Below are 19,529 nucleotides of genomic sequence, written 5' to 3' on the forward strand. Positions count from 1 at the left end.
AAATATACCCCACTGAAAGCATAGCTCACAGCTTTGGGAGATCATTCTATTACGTTTATTACTGCTATTATAAGAACACAGTAAACTATTAGAGTATCACTATTAGAATAACACACACTAGGAAAATTGGAGTCCTATTTCCACAGTAGTTTCATATTATGTATCCTGGGAAGGATTGGAAAACTTAGACATTATTTAAGGAGTCCCTCTATAGCTAGTAGAGACACAGCTATATAGGAATCATATACCTCTGACACACTCTTCATTATCCTGAAACCGTATGAATAATATTTAAGTCATTTGGGTGACATCTAGTGCGCAGCTTTTTCAATTTTAATCACAATTTCTTTTTTATTCACACTTTACTTTTCCTTTTAATATTTGCTGGTTTTACCATATATTATAATAAAAGTTTTATATTTTAATTAAAGATTAAGTGCAGGTGTGCGTGAATTGGGCGGTGCTGCAGGGGAGGCCGTGTCCGATTGTGTGAGCCATGTTTCTGTTATAGCTATCAGGTTGAAGTGGTCAGAGATGAAGAGGTCATGGATAGATGTTCATTAGTTGTAACCAGGGCATGCGTTCCATCATATCACAGTGGAGACCTTTATTGCTGGGTACACACTGGCAGATATATTGGCCAATCATTTGTGCGACCAATATCTTTTGCTGGTCTGCAGGTGTGTACAAGCAATGTTTGTGAATGACGGCTTACACAGATATATTGCACTGCCAGATGGCCACATATCTGCAGATATATTGGTGCATCTTTCTGTGTATGAGCAACCACCATCTGTAGATATATCTGCAAGTGTGTGCCCAGTTTAGACGAGTCCTGTTCAGCAGTTAACTTGCTGTACATGGAAATAAAGCCAAAAAATATTTCTGCTGCTGGGTACACTGAGCTCCTCAGGGAATGACATTGGGTGTAGAGTAGGATCTTGATCCAAGGCACCAACAGGCTCAAAGCTTTGACCTACTTCCCAGAATGCAAAGCACCGCCTCCTCTATAACCCCGCCTCTGTACACAGGAGTTCAGTTTTGTAGTTGGTGCCATGCAGTAAGCAGGCACATAACAGGGAGGCTGTTCCAGCAGCCCTGAGAAGAACCTTTTAATGAAAAATGAAGACTTCAAGGGCTGCAGCAGAGACACTGACTGTGTTAGATGTCAGTCAGACATCTCCTGCTGCAGCTCCATCACCTCCCCCAGCGGCGCTGTATACTCCTGCACCCTGGTTGCCGGGTACTTACAGCAGAGGCTCCGGTTCTCTTCCAGTTAGGGACATATACACTACCGCTGTGCTCCTGGATCGCGTGGCCACACTCGGGGAGGAGGTAAGTGGGTCCACTCGGCGGGACCCACTGTAAATTGTGATCCAGCGTGGCAGGTGGGAGGCGGGCCACGCGCGCTGGCGCGGACACTGTGGCAGTACAGGGACCCCACTAGACCACCAGGGAAAGGGCACAGGTCTGTTTCCTCTCATAAGCCATACCTTCCAACTGTCCCGATTTTGTTTTTTTGGGACTGTCCTGCTGTCCCACCCGCGGGCTGCAGTGTCCCGCGGCGGGGGGGGGGGGGAGGGGAGGACAGATGGGAGACGGGAGGCTCCGGTCATCGCTGCACTGCTTAGCAGAGCAGCGGTGAATAGACGCTGTGCGCGTGCGCACAGCGTCTATTCACTGGCGACAGGAGTAGAGGGGGCATACCAGCAGCTCACAGAGCTCTGGGCATGCCCCCCTCAGTGACGATAACGGGGGCATGGCTCCTCCCGTGAAGTCATGCCCCTTTTCAATAGTCCACGCCCCTTTTCAGGAGCGCGCGAGGCTTTGCCGCGCGCGTGTCCCTCTTTTTAAGTATTTAGAAAGTTGGGAAGTATGCATAAACCATTTATATAAGCCCACAGTACCCGGTGGTGAAGTCCAGCAGGGGGATAAGGCTTTGACCTGTAGCTCCTCCCCCAGAGTAAATGTTTCCGAACTGGCGCTGCATCTCTCTCTCTCTCTCTCTCTCCCCTCTCCCTCTCCCCGTTTGGGCGCCATTATAGCAAGCAGAGCTGATCCTGGGACTGTTTAGCCGCCTGCATGTCAGCGCTGTGCATTTTACAGGACACTTAAGTATTCTACATGTCTGCTGACAGTGTTGGTTAAGAAAGAGTGCATTTAGTCAGGGTTATATAGTACAAGTACCCTGTGATATACATCCAGTCTTTACTGTGCATTGTTATCTATTGAGTGTATAGCTATACTTAGTACTACTTTGTTTTGCTAGTCCAGTGCAGTTTTATTGCATGTCATAATTTCTGCATTGTATAACGTGACTGTGTGTGCACATACAGTGGGGCAAAAAAGTATTTGGACAGCCACCGATTGTGCAAGTTGGCCACTTAAAAAGGTGAGAGGTCTGTAATTTCCATCATAGGTACACTTCAACTGTGAGACAGAATCTGAAAAACAAATAAACAGGAAAATCACATTGTATGATTGTTAAACACTTCATTTGTTTATTCTTGTGGAAAATAAATGTTTGTACAATCAAAAAGTTTAACTCAATACTTTGTAATATAACCTTGGTTGGCAATTACAGAGGTTAAACGTTTCTTGTAGTTCTTGACCAGGTTTGCACACACTGTAGCAGGTATTTTGGCCCACTCTTCCATGCAGATCTTCTCTAGATCTGTCATGTTTTGGGGCTGTCGCTGGGCAACACGGACTTTCAACTCCCTCCACAGATTTTCTATTGGGTTGAGGTCTGAAGGACCTTGAATTGCTTCTTACGGTGCCACTCCTCAGTTGCCCAGGCTGTGTGTTTGGGGTCATTGTCATACTGGAAGACCCAGCCATGTTCCATCTTCATTCTCTTACTGAGGGAAGGAGGTTTTTGTCCAAAATCTCATGATACATGGCCCCATTCATCCTCTCCTTAATACGGATCAGTCGTCCTGTCCCCATTGCAGAAAAGCAGCCCCAAAGCATGATGTTTCCACCTCCATGCTTCACAGTGGGTATGGTGTTCTTGGGATGCCATTCATCATTCTTCTCCCTCCAAACACAATAAGTGGAGTTTATACCAAAAAGTTTGATTTTGCTCTCATCTGACCACATTACATTCTCCCAATACTCCTCTGGATCATCCAGATGGTCACTGGCAAACTTTAGATGGGCCTGGACATGTGCTGGCTTAAGCACGGGCACCTTTCTGGCGCTGCAGGATTTCAGTCCATGACGACGTAGTGTTACTAATGGTAACCTTTGTGACTGTGATCCCAGCTCTCTTCAGGTCATTGACCAGGTCCCCCCGTGTAGTTCTGGGCTGATTCCTCACTGTTCTCTAGATCTTTGATACCCCACGAGGTGAGATCTTGCATGGAGACCCAGGTCGAGGGAGATTGTCAGTGATCTTGTATTTCTTTACCCTTTTTTTTATTTTTTATAATTGCGACAACAGTTGATCTCTTCTCACCAAGCTGCTTGCCTATTGTCGAGTAGCTCATCACAGCCTTGTGCAGCTCTACAATTTTGTCCCTGGTGTCCTTAGACAGCTCTCTAGTCTTGGTCATGGTGGAGAGGTAGCAGTCTGACTGTTTGAGGGTGTGGACAGGTGTCTTTTATACAAATAACCAGTTCAAGCAGGTGCCATTAATACAGGTAACGAGTGGAGGATAGAAGAGCTTCTTAAAGAAGAAGTAACAGGTCTGTGAGAGCCAGAAATCTTGCTGCTTGGTAGGTGTCCACATAATTATTTCCCACAAGAATATACAAGTAAATTGTTTGAAAATCATGCAATGTGATATCCTGTTTTTTTTTTGTTTGTTTTGTTTTTGTCTCCCCCCCCCTCCCAGTATTCAGTTAAACTATTTGATTGTACAAACATTTATTTTCCACAAGAATAAACAAATTATGTGTTTAACAATCAAACAATGTGATTTTCCTATTTGTTTGTTTGTTTTTTTCAGATTCTGTCTCACAGTTGAAGTGTACCTAAAATGGAAATTACAGACCTCTCATCTTTTTAATTGGGTCAACTTGCACAACCTGTGGCTGTCCAAATACTTTTTTTGCACCACTGTAGCTGCTGTGACCTCCATTTTGTGTATCTCACTCACTATATTCTGTAACCTGAGGGGGCTAGGTGCGTCGGGTTTATCGTTTAATATAGGTGTTTAACAAGATTTACTCAGTGTGTATTGAATTCCCTGTTTGTGCTGTTACACTGCACAGGAGGTTCTTGTCAGGTATTGTGCTGCTGATATTGTACTGGGTTGCCCTGCATTGAGCTTTTGGTTATGTCCGCTACAAAGGGCAACGGAGCTGGGGCTGATCCCATATTGTGTGGTGGTGATGCTGCAGATGCATTTGAGGAAAATCTAGCAGCTGAGGGGGTTGTCGTGCGGTATGCCAGCGCTTGGGCTTCCGGCGACCAGCATACCGGCGTCGGGAGACCGACCGCCGGCATACCGTCAGCATGGAGAGCGCAAAGGAGCCCCTTACGGGCTTGCTGCGGTCGCCATGCTGCGGGCACGGTGGCGCGCTACGCGCGACACTATTTTATTCTCCCTCCAGGGGGGTCATGGAGGGAGAATAGTTGTCGTTGTGTCGGGATTCCGGCGGCGGTAAATTGTGCGCCGGTATCCCGACATTCGGCATACAGAAGACCACCCGCTGAGGGTTCAGGTTCTGGGGGTTCCTTACCCCCCCCCCCCCCAGTGGGATCGTAGCAATGGGGGTTCAAAATGACCCACCTTGGGCTACTTTCTCCATGCTTTTGAATATGCTGGTAACTTGACTAACACCCTCTATGGGACCTCCTGTGCCGGTACAACCGCTTATGGTCCCCACAGTTAACCGTCTTTGGGCAGATCACCTGTCTGCTCAGTTAAAGCAATTGAACCAATCACTGACTACTCAGAAGTCTAACCCTCGCCCGCCTAAGACCAAGGGATCCTCTAAGCGGGCTATTACTTCCTCACAATCCACCAACGTCCCAGACATCTCGTTTGATGAGGATGGCGTTTATACTGACCCCACAGATTCTGATCCTGATGCTTCTGATGAGGAATCAGTTTCAGGTGGATGTTGCTGACTTGTTGGAGGCTATCAGGCTAATTCTTCAGATTACTGATGACCCGGAGCCTGATGCTGCCCCTAAGAAACTGGACAGATTTAAACGTCAGAAAGTGGTTAAACAAGTTTTCCTCATTCTGATCATTTAGTTGACATACATCAGGAGTCCTGGGAAAATCCAGGAAAGAAATTAATGCCTCACAAGAAGATGCTGGCTCGCTATCACCTCGCTGCGGAGCCAAGTATAAATTGGTAAACACCCCCACCAGTGGATTCGCAGGTGGCGCGGCTAGTGGTATCCTCAGCTCTGCTAGTAACTACCGTCACGTCTTTGAAAGAAGTGACGGATAAACGTGTGGATGGTTGTTTAAAGGCGATTTACACCGTAGCAGGTGCTGCACACCAGCCCACCATTGCAGCGACATGGGCTGCAGAGGCTATTGAAGCGTTGGCTCAGGAGTTGGAAGCTGAGATGTCTTCCAACGTTTCTGATCATGCTAGACAATGCTTATCGTATATTGTCACAGCTTCTCATTACATTAAAGAGGCGGCTTCTGATGCCTGTATCCTGGCAGCCAAGGCTTCTACTACGTCCATACTGGTCATCCCGACCCATTCTCAACTTCAAGTCCTTGAACAAATTTGTGAAGGTCTCCAAGCTTCATATGAAAACTCTTTGCTCTATTGCTCTGGCCTTGGAACCTGGGGATTATATGGTCTCCCTGGACATACAAGATGCTTTCCTGCATATTCCCATTGCAATGTCACATCAACAGTACCTGATGTTTGCGGTTGGCAACCTCTATTACCAATTTCGAGAGTTAACTTTTGAGTTGACCCCGGCTCCACGAGTTTTCACCAAGGTCATGGAGGTAATGATGGCTGTACTTTGCCGTCAAGGGGTCCGGATCCTACCGTACTTGGACGACTTGTTGATCGTGGCAAATTTCCCAGAAATTCTCCTATTTCATCTAGATCTGACTATCCAGTTTCTGCGAGCCCACGGGTGGCTCATCAACTGGAAGAAATCTTCCCTGGTCCCTGCTCAGAGCAAGGTGCACCTGGGGGCGATGTTGGACACTCACAACCGGAGGTTGTTCTGGTCTCAGGAGAAAGTCCTGAAACTTCAGGACAGGATTCGATGCTTCCTATCTCATCCGCAAGTGTCGATACATTTGGCAATGCAAGTGCTAGGTCTCATGGTGTCTGCATTCGACATGGTGGAGTACGCTCAAGTCGATTTCACGCCCTCTGCAGAAGCTAATTCTTGCCAAATGGCATGGCCTGCCTCACCGGATCAGATCTCAAATGATCTCCTTGTCTCCGGAGGTCCGTCGGTCACTGAGCTGGTGGCTTCAGGACCAACGATTGAGCAGGGGTCGTCCATTCTGGATCTCCAACTGGGTCCTTCTGACGACGGATGCTAGTCTGAGAGGTTGGGGAGCGGTGTTGGAGCAACACTCCCTTCAGGGTTGGTGGACCAAGGAGGAGTCTCTCCTCCCGATTAAACATTCTGGAATTGCGGGCGGTGTTCAACTCATTGAACAGGTCTGTTCTGTATTAAATGCTGGGCCAAGTACAGTCAGACAATGCCACCACGGTGGCATACATCAATCATCAAAGTGCCACTCGAAGTTGCATGGCAATGGGGGAAGTATCACAGATTCTTCAGTGGGTGGAACGCCATTTGCCAGCCATATCGGCAGTATTCATTCAGTTGTCAGGACGTACACGCCGAAGAGTGGAGCCTCCATCCAGAAGTGTTTCAACTCCTTGTGGACAGGTGCGGCCTTCCAGATGTAGACCTGATGGCGTCTTGACACAATCACAAAGTTCCGGTCTTCGGAGCAAGGACAAGGGATCCTCAAGCAGCGTTCGTGGATGCACTGGCAATTACATGGAACTTTCAGCTGCCATACGTGTTCCCTCCGGTGTCACTCCTGCCCAGAGTAATAAGGAAGTTCAAGCAAGAAGGAGGAATCCTACTTCTGATCGCTCCAGCGTGGCCCAGACGGCACTGGTTCTCAGACCTTCAGGGTCTCTCGATAGAGCATTCCCTTCTACTTCCACAACACCCAGATCTCCTCGTTCAGGGCCCCTCTGTATCTCAGGATTTAGCCCGGTTGGCCTTGACGGCGTGGCTCTTGAAGCTTCCGTCTTGAGGACCAAAGGATTTTCTGAGGCCGTCATTCAAACCATGTTGAAGGCCCGGAAACCACCTTCTGCTCGGATTTACCATAGGGTCTGGAATTCTTACTTTGCTTGGTGCGCATCTAACAATCCTGACGTTTACAAGTTTAGTACGGCCAAACCTTTGGCCTTTGTACAACAAGGCCTGGACTTGGGCCTTCGTCTGGCCTCCATCAAGGTTCATAGTTCTGCCTTGTCTGTTTAGTTCCAGAGAAAAATTGCGACTTTACTTGATGTACATACGTTTACTCAGGGTATATTGCGGATTCAACCTCCCTACGTCCCACCTGTGGCCCCTTGGAACTTGTTGGTGGTTTTGGAGACATTGCAAGGGTCTCCGTTTGAGCCTCTTGAATCTGCAGACCTTAAGTGGCTTTCTCTTAAGGTGTTTCTGCTGGCTATTGCCTCTACTAGACGGGTGTCGGATTTGGGTGCCTTATCTTGTAGGTCACCATATCTGATTTTTCACCGTGATCGGGTTGGGAATAGAACCGTGGCCCAGTCTTTGTCACCAACGCGTTTCACTGCTAGGCGCAGCTTTTTCAAGGTCGACCTTGAAAAAGCTGCGCCTAGCAGTGAAACGCATTGGTGACAACGCGTTGGTGACAACGCGTTGGTGACAAAGACTGGGACCCCCATACTGCAAGAACTGCCGACCATCCAATTTGGGAACGGTGAACCCCATGGAATAAACTCAGGGAAGATATATGCATTGGGACCTGCCACGGTTCTATTCCCAACCCAATTCCAGCACGGGACTACCAAAACAAGTGAGAGAACCCCCCAAAACTTACGGAGTGCTAACCGACTGGAGGACTCACCATAATGAACTGGTAACACCATATATCCATTTCCCCAGGATAAGGCATCTTGCTTTTACCCAGCATTTCAAGAAATTTTTCTTAATTAAGCAGTGTTGATCTTAGCCCTATTCTTTGGAACTTTTAAAACATATATAATTCATTTTTGGTACCATATATATTTTTTAATTTCTGTTGCAACAGTAAAATACATGTTATTATATTAAGAATCAGTGATGTATGTTCTTAAGCAATACATTTCTTAAATATATATCTATCTAGCTATCAGCGCTGAATTATTCTGTATCTATAGGTTTGTATAACAATTTTAAAAGTTTGAAAGACTTCTGTCTTAGTTCGTAAGGGTCAATTAGTTAAAATCTGAAAAATAGCCCACCTCAGGGAGAAACTCATATATAAATTCGCGTATATCCACATATGGACCACAGATTACTGTGTGCTCCTGTGTGCTCTCCCAAAGTGCTTGCTATCACCTGTGTGATAATTTATTTATTTTTTTTGCACCATCCTATCGCTAGGTGCCGGCGCCTGTCACTGTTGTGCGATGCGTCTGTGCATTGTGGTGCATGCGCAGTTCAGATCTGATCATACGCTGTGCGAAAATACACAGCAGCAATCTGCCCTTAATTACCCCCTAAATTCACTTGGCCAGCTAACTAACTATAATTGTGTGTCATTATAGGACAGGAGGAGGACAGGCCCCTGGTGGTCACACAGTACGGGAAGCTCAGAGGGAAGACGGTAGCGGTGAAGGAGACGGACAGAACCGTGCACGCTTTCCATGGCATCCCATTTGCAAAGCCACCAGTTGGTCCATTAAGACTTGCAAGCCCAGAACCCCCGGAGCCCTGGGGCTCTGTCCGAGAGGCCACAGAACAACCCCCCATGTGAGTACAAAGTGGTGGGGAAGATTAGATGGATTCCAGCAGATGCTGATCTAATTGTCCTGTATATAAATTCTGATCATGTTTCCAGGTGTCTGCAGAATGTAAAGATAGTAGAAGAATTAATAAAGATTATTACGGTCGGAATTATATTACCGCCATTGTCCGAGGACTGTCTGTACCTGAATATCTTCTCTCCAGCTGACCGAGAGCAGAACGCGAGATTACCTGTAAGTACGCCACATGCGTCATTAATGTCATGGTAATATTGGGTCAAGTCAGAGGTTCACACAATCCACTTGTTCTAATTAGAGATGCGCCGATCCATCCCAAACATCCGGTTTCCAAGAGAATCCGAGCCCTGGCTCAGGTCTTTCTAAACAAGGCAAAACGCCATCTTCCCGGCATTGGATCTCGCGTGTTCTGGATTCGATATAAGTCCCTCTCAGTGGCAGCTCCAGAGTCGGGGCTGCAGCACAGTCCAAAAATCAAATAGGGGTGCCGCACCAACTGCTGCCAAACATCGCCGGCCGGGACTCACTGGCAGTTTATGTGCCTCCCATATTTGAATTTTGGACTGTACTGCAGCCCCGACTCTGGAGCCACCAGTGGTAGCTCCCACAGTAATTCGGACAGAGCGCACGTCTACTAGACTGCCAGGGCATTATAGCAATATTTATTATTAGGACCATTACTGGTGCACTGGAGACAGCCTGGAATTCCTCCTAAGGGCAGCTTTTATTTAATGCCATTATTTGATTAACCCTTTATTGGTGCAATCACACTGGTGCTGTAACTGCCCGCAGTGCTGCCCAGCATTAACCATTGGTAAACACTTTTTTTTGTCACTGCCCGCAGTGCAGCATGAACCCTTCATTTGTGCACACTGGTGCGTGCCACCATTACTATAATAATCACATTGATTCTCAGCAGTGTGTAAAAATAAATAAATAAAAAGAACAAAAACTAAACTTGTGTGTCTTGTGCCATGCTGTGCCACTTCATTAATAATATAAGTGTTGTGAGTTGTAGTGTGAAGTTGAGATATATATATATAATTATAATATTTTTTTTTTAGCTAGGGAGCTTCCAGGGCCATTGCATTACTAATATAATCGCAGTTATTGGCTACATGTTAAAAAAAATATATATAAATTTAAAATCCCCCTCAAAACCCCCTCCCCCCCCCAAAAAAAAAACAGTGTGTGCATTCAGGACCAGGCCGTGCCCCACTGCATTAATAAATGTAAGCAGTGTGAGTCTGTATTGTGAATTGTCATTTGTAAATGTAAAAAAAAAAAGCTGTTTTATTTTTGTACATCCTGTGCATTCAGTAAAGCAGAGAAGGTGCCCCACTGAGTCCGTATAGATCACGATCAGTTGAAGGAAAAGAGGGAGCAGCAACCAAGTACTAGTGCTGTGGCTGCTGACAGTCATGATTGTGATATCAGTACTTCAACATCTGCTAAAGTCGGTACTCAAGGGCACAGAGGGTTTAAAAAAGGGCACCTGAAATAAATGCAATACTTTACAATGCTAAAAAAAAAAAAACTAAAATTGCCAAACTGCCATTCACCACACGCAGTGGCAAGTAAAGATCAGGTCTCGACCTTTGTTTATGATTGATTGTTCTGCAGCTATCAGTGAGGCATGATGTCCAAGGCCTTCTCACTCAGTCTAGATGAGGTATAAAAAAAAATATGAAAACTGGAAAATCTGTGCTGAAACAAAAACAGTAATGCAGTAAAACAAACTGTATGTTCAGTTATATCACAAATCCTTGAGGAGAGTCTAAGTGTGTCCAAGAGTGCTATGTGTGGGCTTTACCTTTCTGATACTGATATTGAAGAAGCCGCCTTCCACCATTTCTGCACCCTCTGCAAATGTGGGGAGGAGTAGCACAAGTCAACATAGAAATTGTGGATGCTACTGTGGAAGTGCAATAGGGTGAGGAGGATATTTATGTAGCTGGTGCTAGTGAGGATGCTGATTATGAGGATGAAGATGTTTGTACAAGTTAGGCACAAGTGGAAGCAGTTCTTGCCAATGATCAGAAGAAGGCCACTGTCATGCCTCGGCATAAGGCCAAAAAATCCAGCTCTTCTGTGTGTGATTATAGTTACCCAAATCCTGACAACAGTTGTTAAGCCATCTTTAGCAATTGTAAAGCCACAGTAAGTAGTGCTAGCCACGATGACCATCTAGAACCTCTTCCCTGGTACGTCATTTGCAGCGATTAATTATTTTTATTTTTTTCAAAATCAGAAAATTATGCAAAAAATTAACAAACTGTCCAGCTTAAATTTGCTCCATTCTCTCAACCTCTGTTCCATTTTACCCAAAAAGCAATTCTGTGTCTGTACCAGAAAGTAAATAAAAAAAAAAAAAAATGATTGGCCTAGAAATGCCACAGTCCACTTAACAATAGATATGTTGTCAAGTAGAACTGGCCAAACTAAAGATTACATGACTATAAAATTATCTCTGGGTGGGTGAATTGCAGCAGAAACAGCAGAAGAATTATCTAACAAACCATACCAGCTCATTCAGAGGCAGGCTACTCTGCATCACCGGCTTCACTAAAGGGGGGTACTCACGAAGCGATCGCTGCTTAAAATCTAAGCAATCTGACTAGATTGCTTAGATTTTAAGCAGGATCACTCCGTGTGTAGCCCCCACAGCGATAGCGATGCGCAGCCCCGAGCATCGCTATCGCTGCTGCTAGATTGGCCTGCCGCGCAGGCCAATCTAGCAGGTCGCTCGTTTCACCCGCTGGGTGAAATGAGCGGCCCTTCCGTCTCTCCCCCCCGCACGCTCAGCACACATCGCTCCCGCATCGGCTGGTGAGTACCGGCCTTAAGAAGCATACTGCTGAAAACCTTTTAGAAAAACTAAGGGATGTCATAGCAACATACGTAACTTATCCCACTTGGATTCTCATCATGATTTGTGATTTCTAAAAATGCCACAAGTATTTTGAGAGCATTACAGATGGGTGAATTCCAACACGTTCCCTGTCTTGCTCACATGATCAACTTAGTGGTACAGGGCTTAAAAAAAAAAAAAAAAGACGGGCGTGCAGGAGAAGCTGTCTGGCCTGAAAAATTTGGGGACATGTTTGGCATTCAGCAGCTGCATGCAGAAGTTTGCAGCACCTGCAAGAACAATTTAATTTGCCTGCCAACAACTGAAGCAAGAGGTAGTAATCTAGTACAACTCCATCATTTTATATGCTTCAGCTGATGGGAAAAACCGCAAAGCCATCCAAAGCTACAGTATACAACAAACCATGACATTGGGAGAGGAGGATGAATGTACCTTAGTCCAGTCCAGTGCAGTGGTGTATACTTTCTGTCTTGAGCAAGGTACTGAAACTATTCAAAGTAGTCACTTGTGAAGTGAGTTCAGACACTGCCAACTTGAGTCAGGTGACGCCCCTGCTTAGTCTTTTGGAAAAGCCGCTAGAGAAATTGAAGGAGGAGATGAAACAAAGTGATTCCGCTAAGCAAGTCTGACTTGTAGATCATGTACTTTATCTGCTTCGCAAGGATACAAGGGTTGTCAATATCTTGAAATCATATCGCTACATTTTGGAAACCCTGCTTGATCCTAGGTTTAAGTTGTACATTGTGTCTTTCCTTCCAACTGATCCAGATCTTTTGAGATGCAAAGAGCTCCTGGTGAGCAAGTTGTCAGCTCAAGTGGCACATGACACAACAACATATCCTCCTTCAGTTTCTCTGGCAACTGCTGCTGTCAGGAAAAAAAACCTGTGTTTTCCCAAAAGACCTACTGGTGATGCAAAGGAGTCAACACAACATTTTGACATCTGTTTGGGTCTAAAGGAATTGCACAAAATCGGTGACACCTCTACCATTAATTCACCTGATACAGTCACCATTCATGGAATGGTGGAGTATTACTTAAATGACAACGTACAAATAGGCATGTCACAGAGTCCCTTTGAGTACTGAAAGGGAAAAAACAAACAATTTTTAGAGGCCCTTGTACAAACTCACAATACATTGCTTGAGCTTCCCACTCTCCAGTGTGTACTCAAGAATTTTAAGCACAGCCGGGAACCTTGTCAGCGATCGGCGTAGGAGGCTACTTCCTCAAAATGTGGAAAATATGACAAATTCCACGAGGAAGACCTTTACTTGCAATTGCAGAGACTTCTGTAATGGTGGATTCTAGCGGGTAGGAATTAATATTGTGTGAGGATGATGTAAACATGGAGTGTGAGAATGAGGATAATAATGATGACCTCTTTCCACTGGAGAGATTGACAGCACTGCTAGCACAGCTGCCTTAAGCCCATTGGTAGATTATTTTGTGGGTGCCCAAACAAACCAAGCACTTCAGTCACAAGTCAGTCCCTGTTGGTGAAGTGCTTGGTTTGTTAAACTGTGTGCATGGCTTTTTTTTAATATCCAACATAAGGGTGGGTGGGAGAGCCCAAGGACAAATCCATTTTGCACCACTTTTCTGTCAATCCTGTGTGGCAATGTCTCGGATGTGCTATAAACTGCCACGTGTCTTTGCAGCTGATCTGTCGCTTAGCAACCAGCCAGCTAGCTGCAGTCTTTAGCCAATATTGGTGAAAACAATATTATGAGCTGTGAGGTGGTCAAAATTGAGTGGCCATTAATGTTACTGAGGTCAATGATACTGTAGGAACACAAATAGGCCCAAATGACATGATTTTAGAAGGTTTTTTTATTTTAGGAAAGATCCAAAACTAAAATCAAAACACTTGAGGGCAGTTTGGCAAAACAAAAGCCTAACTATGAATTTAGAATCAAATCTAAACCTAAAACATGTGGGTCGGCGGGCGGCGCACATCTCTACTTCGCCGTCTTTGTTAGTGCACACTTGCACCAGCCTGATGTAGGTGGTCCGTCGGGAATCAGACAGATCTCTGCGTGCATATAACTCTCTATATGGAGCATACACAGAGTGGATAAAGTGCAAGATCCATCCGCAATATGTACTTGCATTTTTTGTTGTCGGGAGAAAATTAACCTACAAGTATACTTTTGGATTGTGGGAGGAAACCCGGAGAACCAGGAGGAATAAATTTACGCAAGTACAGGGAGAATAAACAAACTGACTCAGTTAGGGCCATAGTGGGTCTCATTACAACTCACGGTCTCATTGCAAAGTGCTGCCTAGTATGCAGTTTTTACTTCCTGGGTACTTACTGTGTATAAAATGCTCAAGCGTGTAGTCCAAATGCAAATATGCTTCCTTTCCCTCCTGTTAGGGGCAGATTGCTGAGTGAAGAGATAAGGTATGAACATGTCACTGAATACTGCCTATGTAATGGTACATTTCTTGTCTGCGTCCAGGTGATGGTGTTTATACATGGAGGTGGCTTGACGATGGGAGCTGCGCTGATGTTTGAGGGCTTTGCATTAAGCGCCTATGAAAATGTTGTTGTTGTCTCCATCCAGTATCGGCTGGGGCTCATGGGTTTCCTCAGGTAAGTCATATATTGCATGTAACATGCGAATGACATAACTGTTACACGAGTATTCATTGTTTTTTGTACAGTGCCATCAAATTCTGCAGAATAAAAAATCATAGCAGATGTGCATTGTATGTAAAATAAGTGAGGTGTAGACATGAGGCAGAGAGCCCTGCTACTGAGAGCTTACAATCTGGCGGCAGAAGTCCACAGACTATAGGAAACTGGAATCCCAGCAGACTCAGGAAGCGAAGGGGAGGCTGTAGCTGGCACTGGATGACCTATGTAGTGTCTGGAGAAGAACCAGGAGAGAGCAGTACCATGAATGCTAAGGGAGGGAAGGCTGTAGCTGGCACTGGATGAACTATGTAGTGTCTGGAGAGGAACCAGGAGAGAGCAGTGCCATGAATGCCAAAGGAGGGGAGGCTGTGGCTGGCATTGGAGGAACCTATGTATAGTCTGGAGAGAACAGTGCCATGAATGCTGTGTTTGGCACTGGGGGATCCTATGTAGTGTCTGGAGAAGAACCAGGATAGTGCAGTGCCATGAATGCCAAAAGAGGGGAGACTGTGGCTGGCACTGGAGGACCCTATGTAGAGTCGAGAGAGAAGCCATGAGAGAGCAATGCCACGAATGCCAAAGGAAGGGGAGGTGTTTCCTGTATTGGAGGAACTTTTATATAGAGAGTCAGAAGAAAGCGGTGCCAGGAATGAAAATGGAGGGAAGGCTGTGGCCGGCATTGAAGGAACTTGTATAGAGTCAGGAGAAAGCAGGGCCATGAATGAAAAGGGAGGGGAGGGAGTTGACTGAGCTGAAAGTGGCAGAGAGGTCACAGAGGACGAGTAGGGAGAAGTGATCCTTCATCTTAGCCGTGAGTAATTCTTTAATCACTTTAGTCCACCCAGTGTCTGAACGTAGAGGATGGAGGAGAGAGTGAGGGGAGAGACAGTGGGTTAGCTGCCTGTACACGGATTAGTTTGGAAGTAAAGTGTAGGAGAGAAATGGGGTGGTAGCTGGAAGAGGAGGTAGGGTGAAGATATGGTTTCTGAGGGATATGAGAGGTGAGTGGCAGTGTAGAGGCATTGGAGTGCAGCTAGAGGCATGCATTGTGGAGATAGGAGTGAGGTGTGAAAGCCTTGGCAATGGGAGTAATGAAGCTGGGTGAGTGTAGGAGAACATTCGCCCTGTATTATAAATACTCAGACTAGAGAAATGTTCAGAAGTACTAACAGGGGTGACTTCTGGTTAATACTTCATGTTTGCATGCAGCATTATAATAAAGGGGAAATAACGAAAAAAAATGGTAAATGTTGCTAAAGGTTTTAAAAAGAAGAGGTTTGTGGCTATTATTTAATGTAACCCTAATTCGGGGTTAAACACAATACCGTAACTACGTGTGGGTAGATGGTGCAATGCACACAGCGCAGTTGCACTGTGGGCGCACCATCCACATCCACCCGACTGCCCACCAGAAGCTGCGGCACTCCCTGCTATGCTACATAATAGTAGCGTTGTGCCCGGCTCCTTCTATGCAGGACGCATCGCTGCTAATAATATATTATAGCAGGCAGCGTTGGGCAGTGTCTGTGTCTCGGTGTGCTCCTGCCCACTCCCTAAAACCCCCCACCCCCTTGCAAGCACCATGCAGCGCAAGCTGGGGACGTGCCTCCTCAGCCGCGAGCCGCACAGCAAATGCCGGAAGGCGGAAGCCAGTTGGACGGAGTTTTAGCAGACTGGCGGCAGGTGGCAGCAACTGCGCCCGGAGGTCTCTACTACAATTACCCACACAGGGACATCCACCGCTGCAGCAATGACCACCCGCACTCCCAGAAAGAGGATGCCGACGGGTGAGTGCTCACTGCCTGCCTATGAGTAAAAATGGTGACATTTCTGCTGTAATGTGTAAAAAAAAAAAGGTGACTCTGCCTGTCGTAGAGTGTAAAAATAAGATTTTACTTACTGGTAAATCTATTTCTCGTAGTCCGTAGTGGATGCTGGGGACTCCGTAAGGACCATGGGGAATAGACGGGCTCCGCAGGAGACAGGGCACTTTAAGAAACAATTTGGATACTGGTGTGCTCTGGCTCCTCCCTCTATGTCCCTCCTCCAGACCTCAGTTAGAGAAACCGGAAGAGCTGACAGTACAAGGAAAGGATTTTGGAATCCAGGGCAAGACTCATACCAGCCACACCAATCACACCGTATAACTTGTGATAAACTTACCCAGTTAACAGAATTAACAACAACGGAGCATCAGAGCAACCCTGATGCAACCACAGCATAACCCTTATTTAAGTAATAACTATATACAAGTATTGCAGAAGAAGTCCGCACTTGGGACGGGCGCCCAGCATCCACTACGGACTACGAGAAATAGATTTACCGGTAAGTAAAATCTTATTTTCTCTTAACGTCCTAGTGGATGCTGGGGACTCCGTAAGGACCATGGGGATTATACCAAAGCTCCCAAACGGGTGGGAGAGTGCGGATGACTCTGCAGCACCGAATGAGCAAACACAAGGTCCTCCTCTGCCAGGGTATCAAACTTGTAAAACTTTGCAAAAGTGTTCAAACCTGACCAAGTAGCTGCTCGGCAAAGCTGTAATGCCGAGACCCCCCGGGCAGCCGCCCAAGAAGAGCCCACCTTCCTTGTGGAGTGGGCTTTTACTGATTTTGGCAGCGGCAATCCAGCCGCAGAATGAGCCTGCTGAATCGTGTTACAGACCCAGTGAGCAATAGTATGCTTTGAAGCAGGAGCACCCAGCTTGTTGGATGCATACAGGATAAACAGCGACTCAGTTTTCCTGACTCTAGCCGTTCTGGCTACATAAACCTTCAAAGCCCTGACCACATCCAGTAACTCGGAATCCTCAAAGTCACGAGTAGCCACAGGCACCACAATAGGTTGGTTCATATGAAAAGATGACACCACTTTTGGCAGGAATTGTGGACGGGTCTGCAATTCTGCTCTGTCCATATGGAAAACCAGATAGGGGCTTTTATGTAACAAAGCCGCTAATTCTGACACACGCCTAGCCGAAGCCAAGGCTAATAGCATGACCACCTTCCACGTGAGATATTTTAACTCCACGGTTTTAAGTGGTTCAAACCAGTGTGACTTCAGGAAACTCAACACCACGTTAAGATCCCAAGGTGCTACTGGGGGCACAAAAGGCGGCTGAATATGCAGCACTCCCTTTACAAATGTCTGAACTTCAGGCAGAGAAGCCAGTTCTTTTTGAAAGAAAATAGACAGGGCCGAAATCTGGACCTTATGGAACCCAATTTTAGGCCCAAAGTCACTCCCGCCTGTAGGAAGTGAAGGAAACGGCCCAGCTGGAATTCCTCCGTGGGGGCATTCCTGGCCTCACACCAAGCAACATATTTAGCCGTCACGTCCTTCCTAGCTTTTATCAGCGTACAAATAACCTTATCCGGAATGCCTTTTTCTGCTAGGATCCGGCGTTCAACCGCCATGCCGTCAAACGCAGCCGCGGTAAGTCTTGGAACAGACAGGGCCCCTGTTGCAACAAGTCCTGTCTTAGAGGAAGAGGCCATGGGTCCTCTGTGAGCATCTCTTGCAGATCTGTATACCAAGTCCTTCTTGGCCAATCCGGAACAATGAGTATTGTTCTCACTCCTCTTTTTCTTATGATTCTCAGCACCTTGGGTATGAGAGGAAGAGGAGGGAATACATAAACCGACTGGAACACCCACGGTGTCACTAGTGCGTCTACAGCTATCGCCTGAGGGTCTCTTGACCTGGCACAATACCTCTGTAGCTTTTTGTTGAGGCGGGATGCCATCATGTCCACCTGTGGCAGTTCCCACCGACTTGCAATCTGCGTGAAGACTTCTTGATGAAGTCCCCACTCTCCCGGGTGGAGGTCGTGCCTGCTGAGGAAGTCTGCTTCCCAGTTGTCCACTCCCGGAATTAACTCTGTTGACAGTGCTCTTACGTGATCCTCCGCCCAGCGAAGAATTCTGGTGGCTTCCGCCATCGCCACCCTGCTCCTTTTGCCGCCTTGGCGGTTTACATGAGCCACTGCGGTGATGTTGTCTGACTGAATCAGCACCGATTGGTCGCGAAGCAGGGTTTCCGCTTGACGCAGGGCGTTGTATATGGCCCTTAGTTCCAGGATATTGATGTGAAGGCAAGTCTCCTGACTTGACCACAGACCTTGGAAATTTCTTCCCTGTGTGACTGCCATCCACCCTCTGAGGCTTGCATCCGTGGTCAGCAGGACCCAGTCCTGAATGCCGAATCTGCGTCCCTCGAGAAGGTGAGCACTCTGCTGCCACCACCGGAGAGACACCCTGGCCCTGGTGGATAGGGTGATCAGCTGATACATCTGTAGATGTGATCCGGACCACTTGTCCAACAAATCCCATTGAAAGGTCCTCGCATGGAACCTGCCGAAGGGAATGGCCTCGTATGATGCCACCATAGGACTCACGTGCAGTGATGCACCGACACCTGCTTTGGTTTTAAAAGGTCTCTGACCAGTGTCATGAGCTCCTGAGCCTTCTCCATCGGGAGATAAACCCTCTTCTGGTCTGTGTCAAGAATCATGCCCAGGAAGGGCAGACGAGTCGTAGGAATCAACTGCGACTTTGGAATATTCAGAATCCAGCCGTGCTGTTGTAACACTTCCCGAGAGCGTGCTATGCTGATCAGCAACTGCTCTCTGGACCTCGCCTTTATGAGGTGATTGTCCAAGTATGGGATAATTGTGACCCCCTGCTTTCGCAGGAGCACCATCATTTCCGCCATTACCTTTGTAAATATTCTTGGTGCCGTGGAGAGACCAAACGGCAACGTCTGGAATTGGTAATGACAATCCTGTACCACAAATCTTAGGTATGCCTGATGAGGTGGATAAATGGGGACATGAAGGTATGCATCCTTTATGTCCAGAGACACCATAAAATCCCCCCCTTCCAGGCTTGCGATGACCGCTCTGAGCGATTCCATCTTGAACTTGAACCTTTTCAGTTATATGTTCAGGGATTTTAAATTCAATATGGGTCTGACCGAACCGTCCGGTTTCGGTACCACAAACATAGTCGAATAATAAACCTTTCCTTGTTGAAGGAGGGGAA

General features: G+C 46.6%; 1 protein-coding gene across 1 annotated transcript in view; it reads left to right on the forward strand.

Moving 5' to 3' along the window:
* LOC134968788 (cocaine esterase-like) overlaps positions 1-19,529 on the forward strand; it is a 196,756-nt gene that overhangs the window by 68,899 nt on the left and 108,328 nt on the right. Inside the window, exons 3-5 of the mRNA XM_063944272.1 lie at positions 8,755-8,959; positions 9,048-9,186; positions 14,308-14,441. Of these exons, the coding sequence (XP_063800342.1) occupies positions 8,755-8,959; positions 9,048-9,186; positions 14,308-14,441 (478 nt within the window). The remainder of the gene's footprint in view (positions 1-8,754; positions 8,960-9,047; positions 9,187-14,307; positions 14,442-19,529) is intronic.

The sequence above is a fragment of the Pseudophryne corroboree genome, chromosome 11 (assembly GCF_028390025.1).
Source record: "Pseudophryne corroboree isolate aPseCor3 chromosome 11, aPseCor3.hap2, whole genome shotgun sequence".
Taxonomy (NCBI): domain Eukaryota; kingdom Metazoa; phylum Chordata; class Amphibia; order Anura; family Myobatrachidae; genus Pseudophryne; species Pseudophryne corroboree.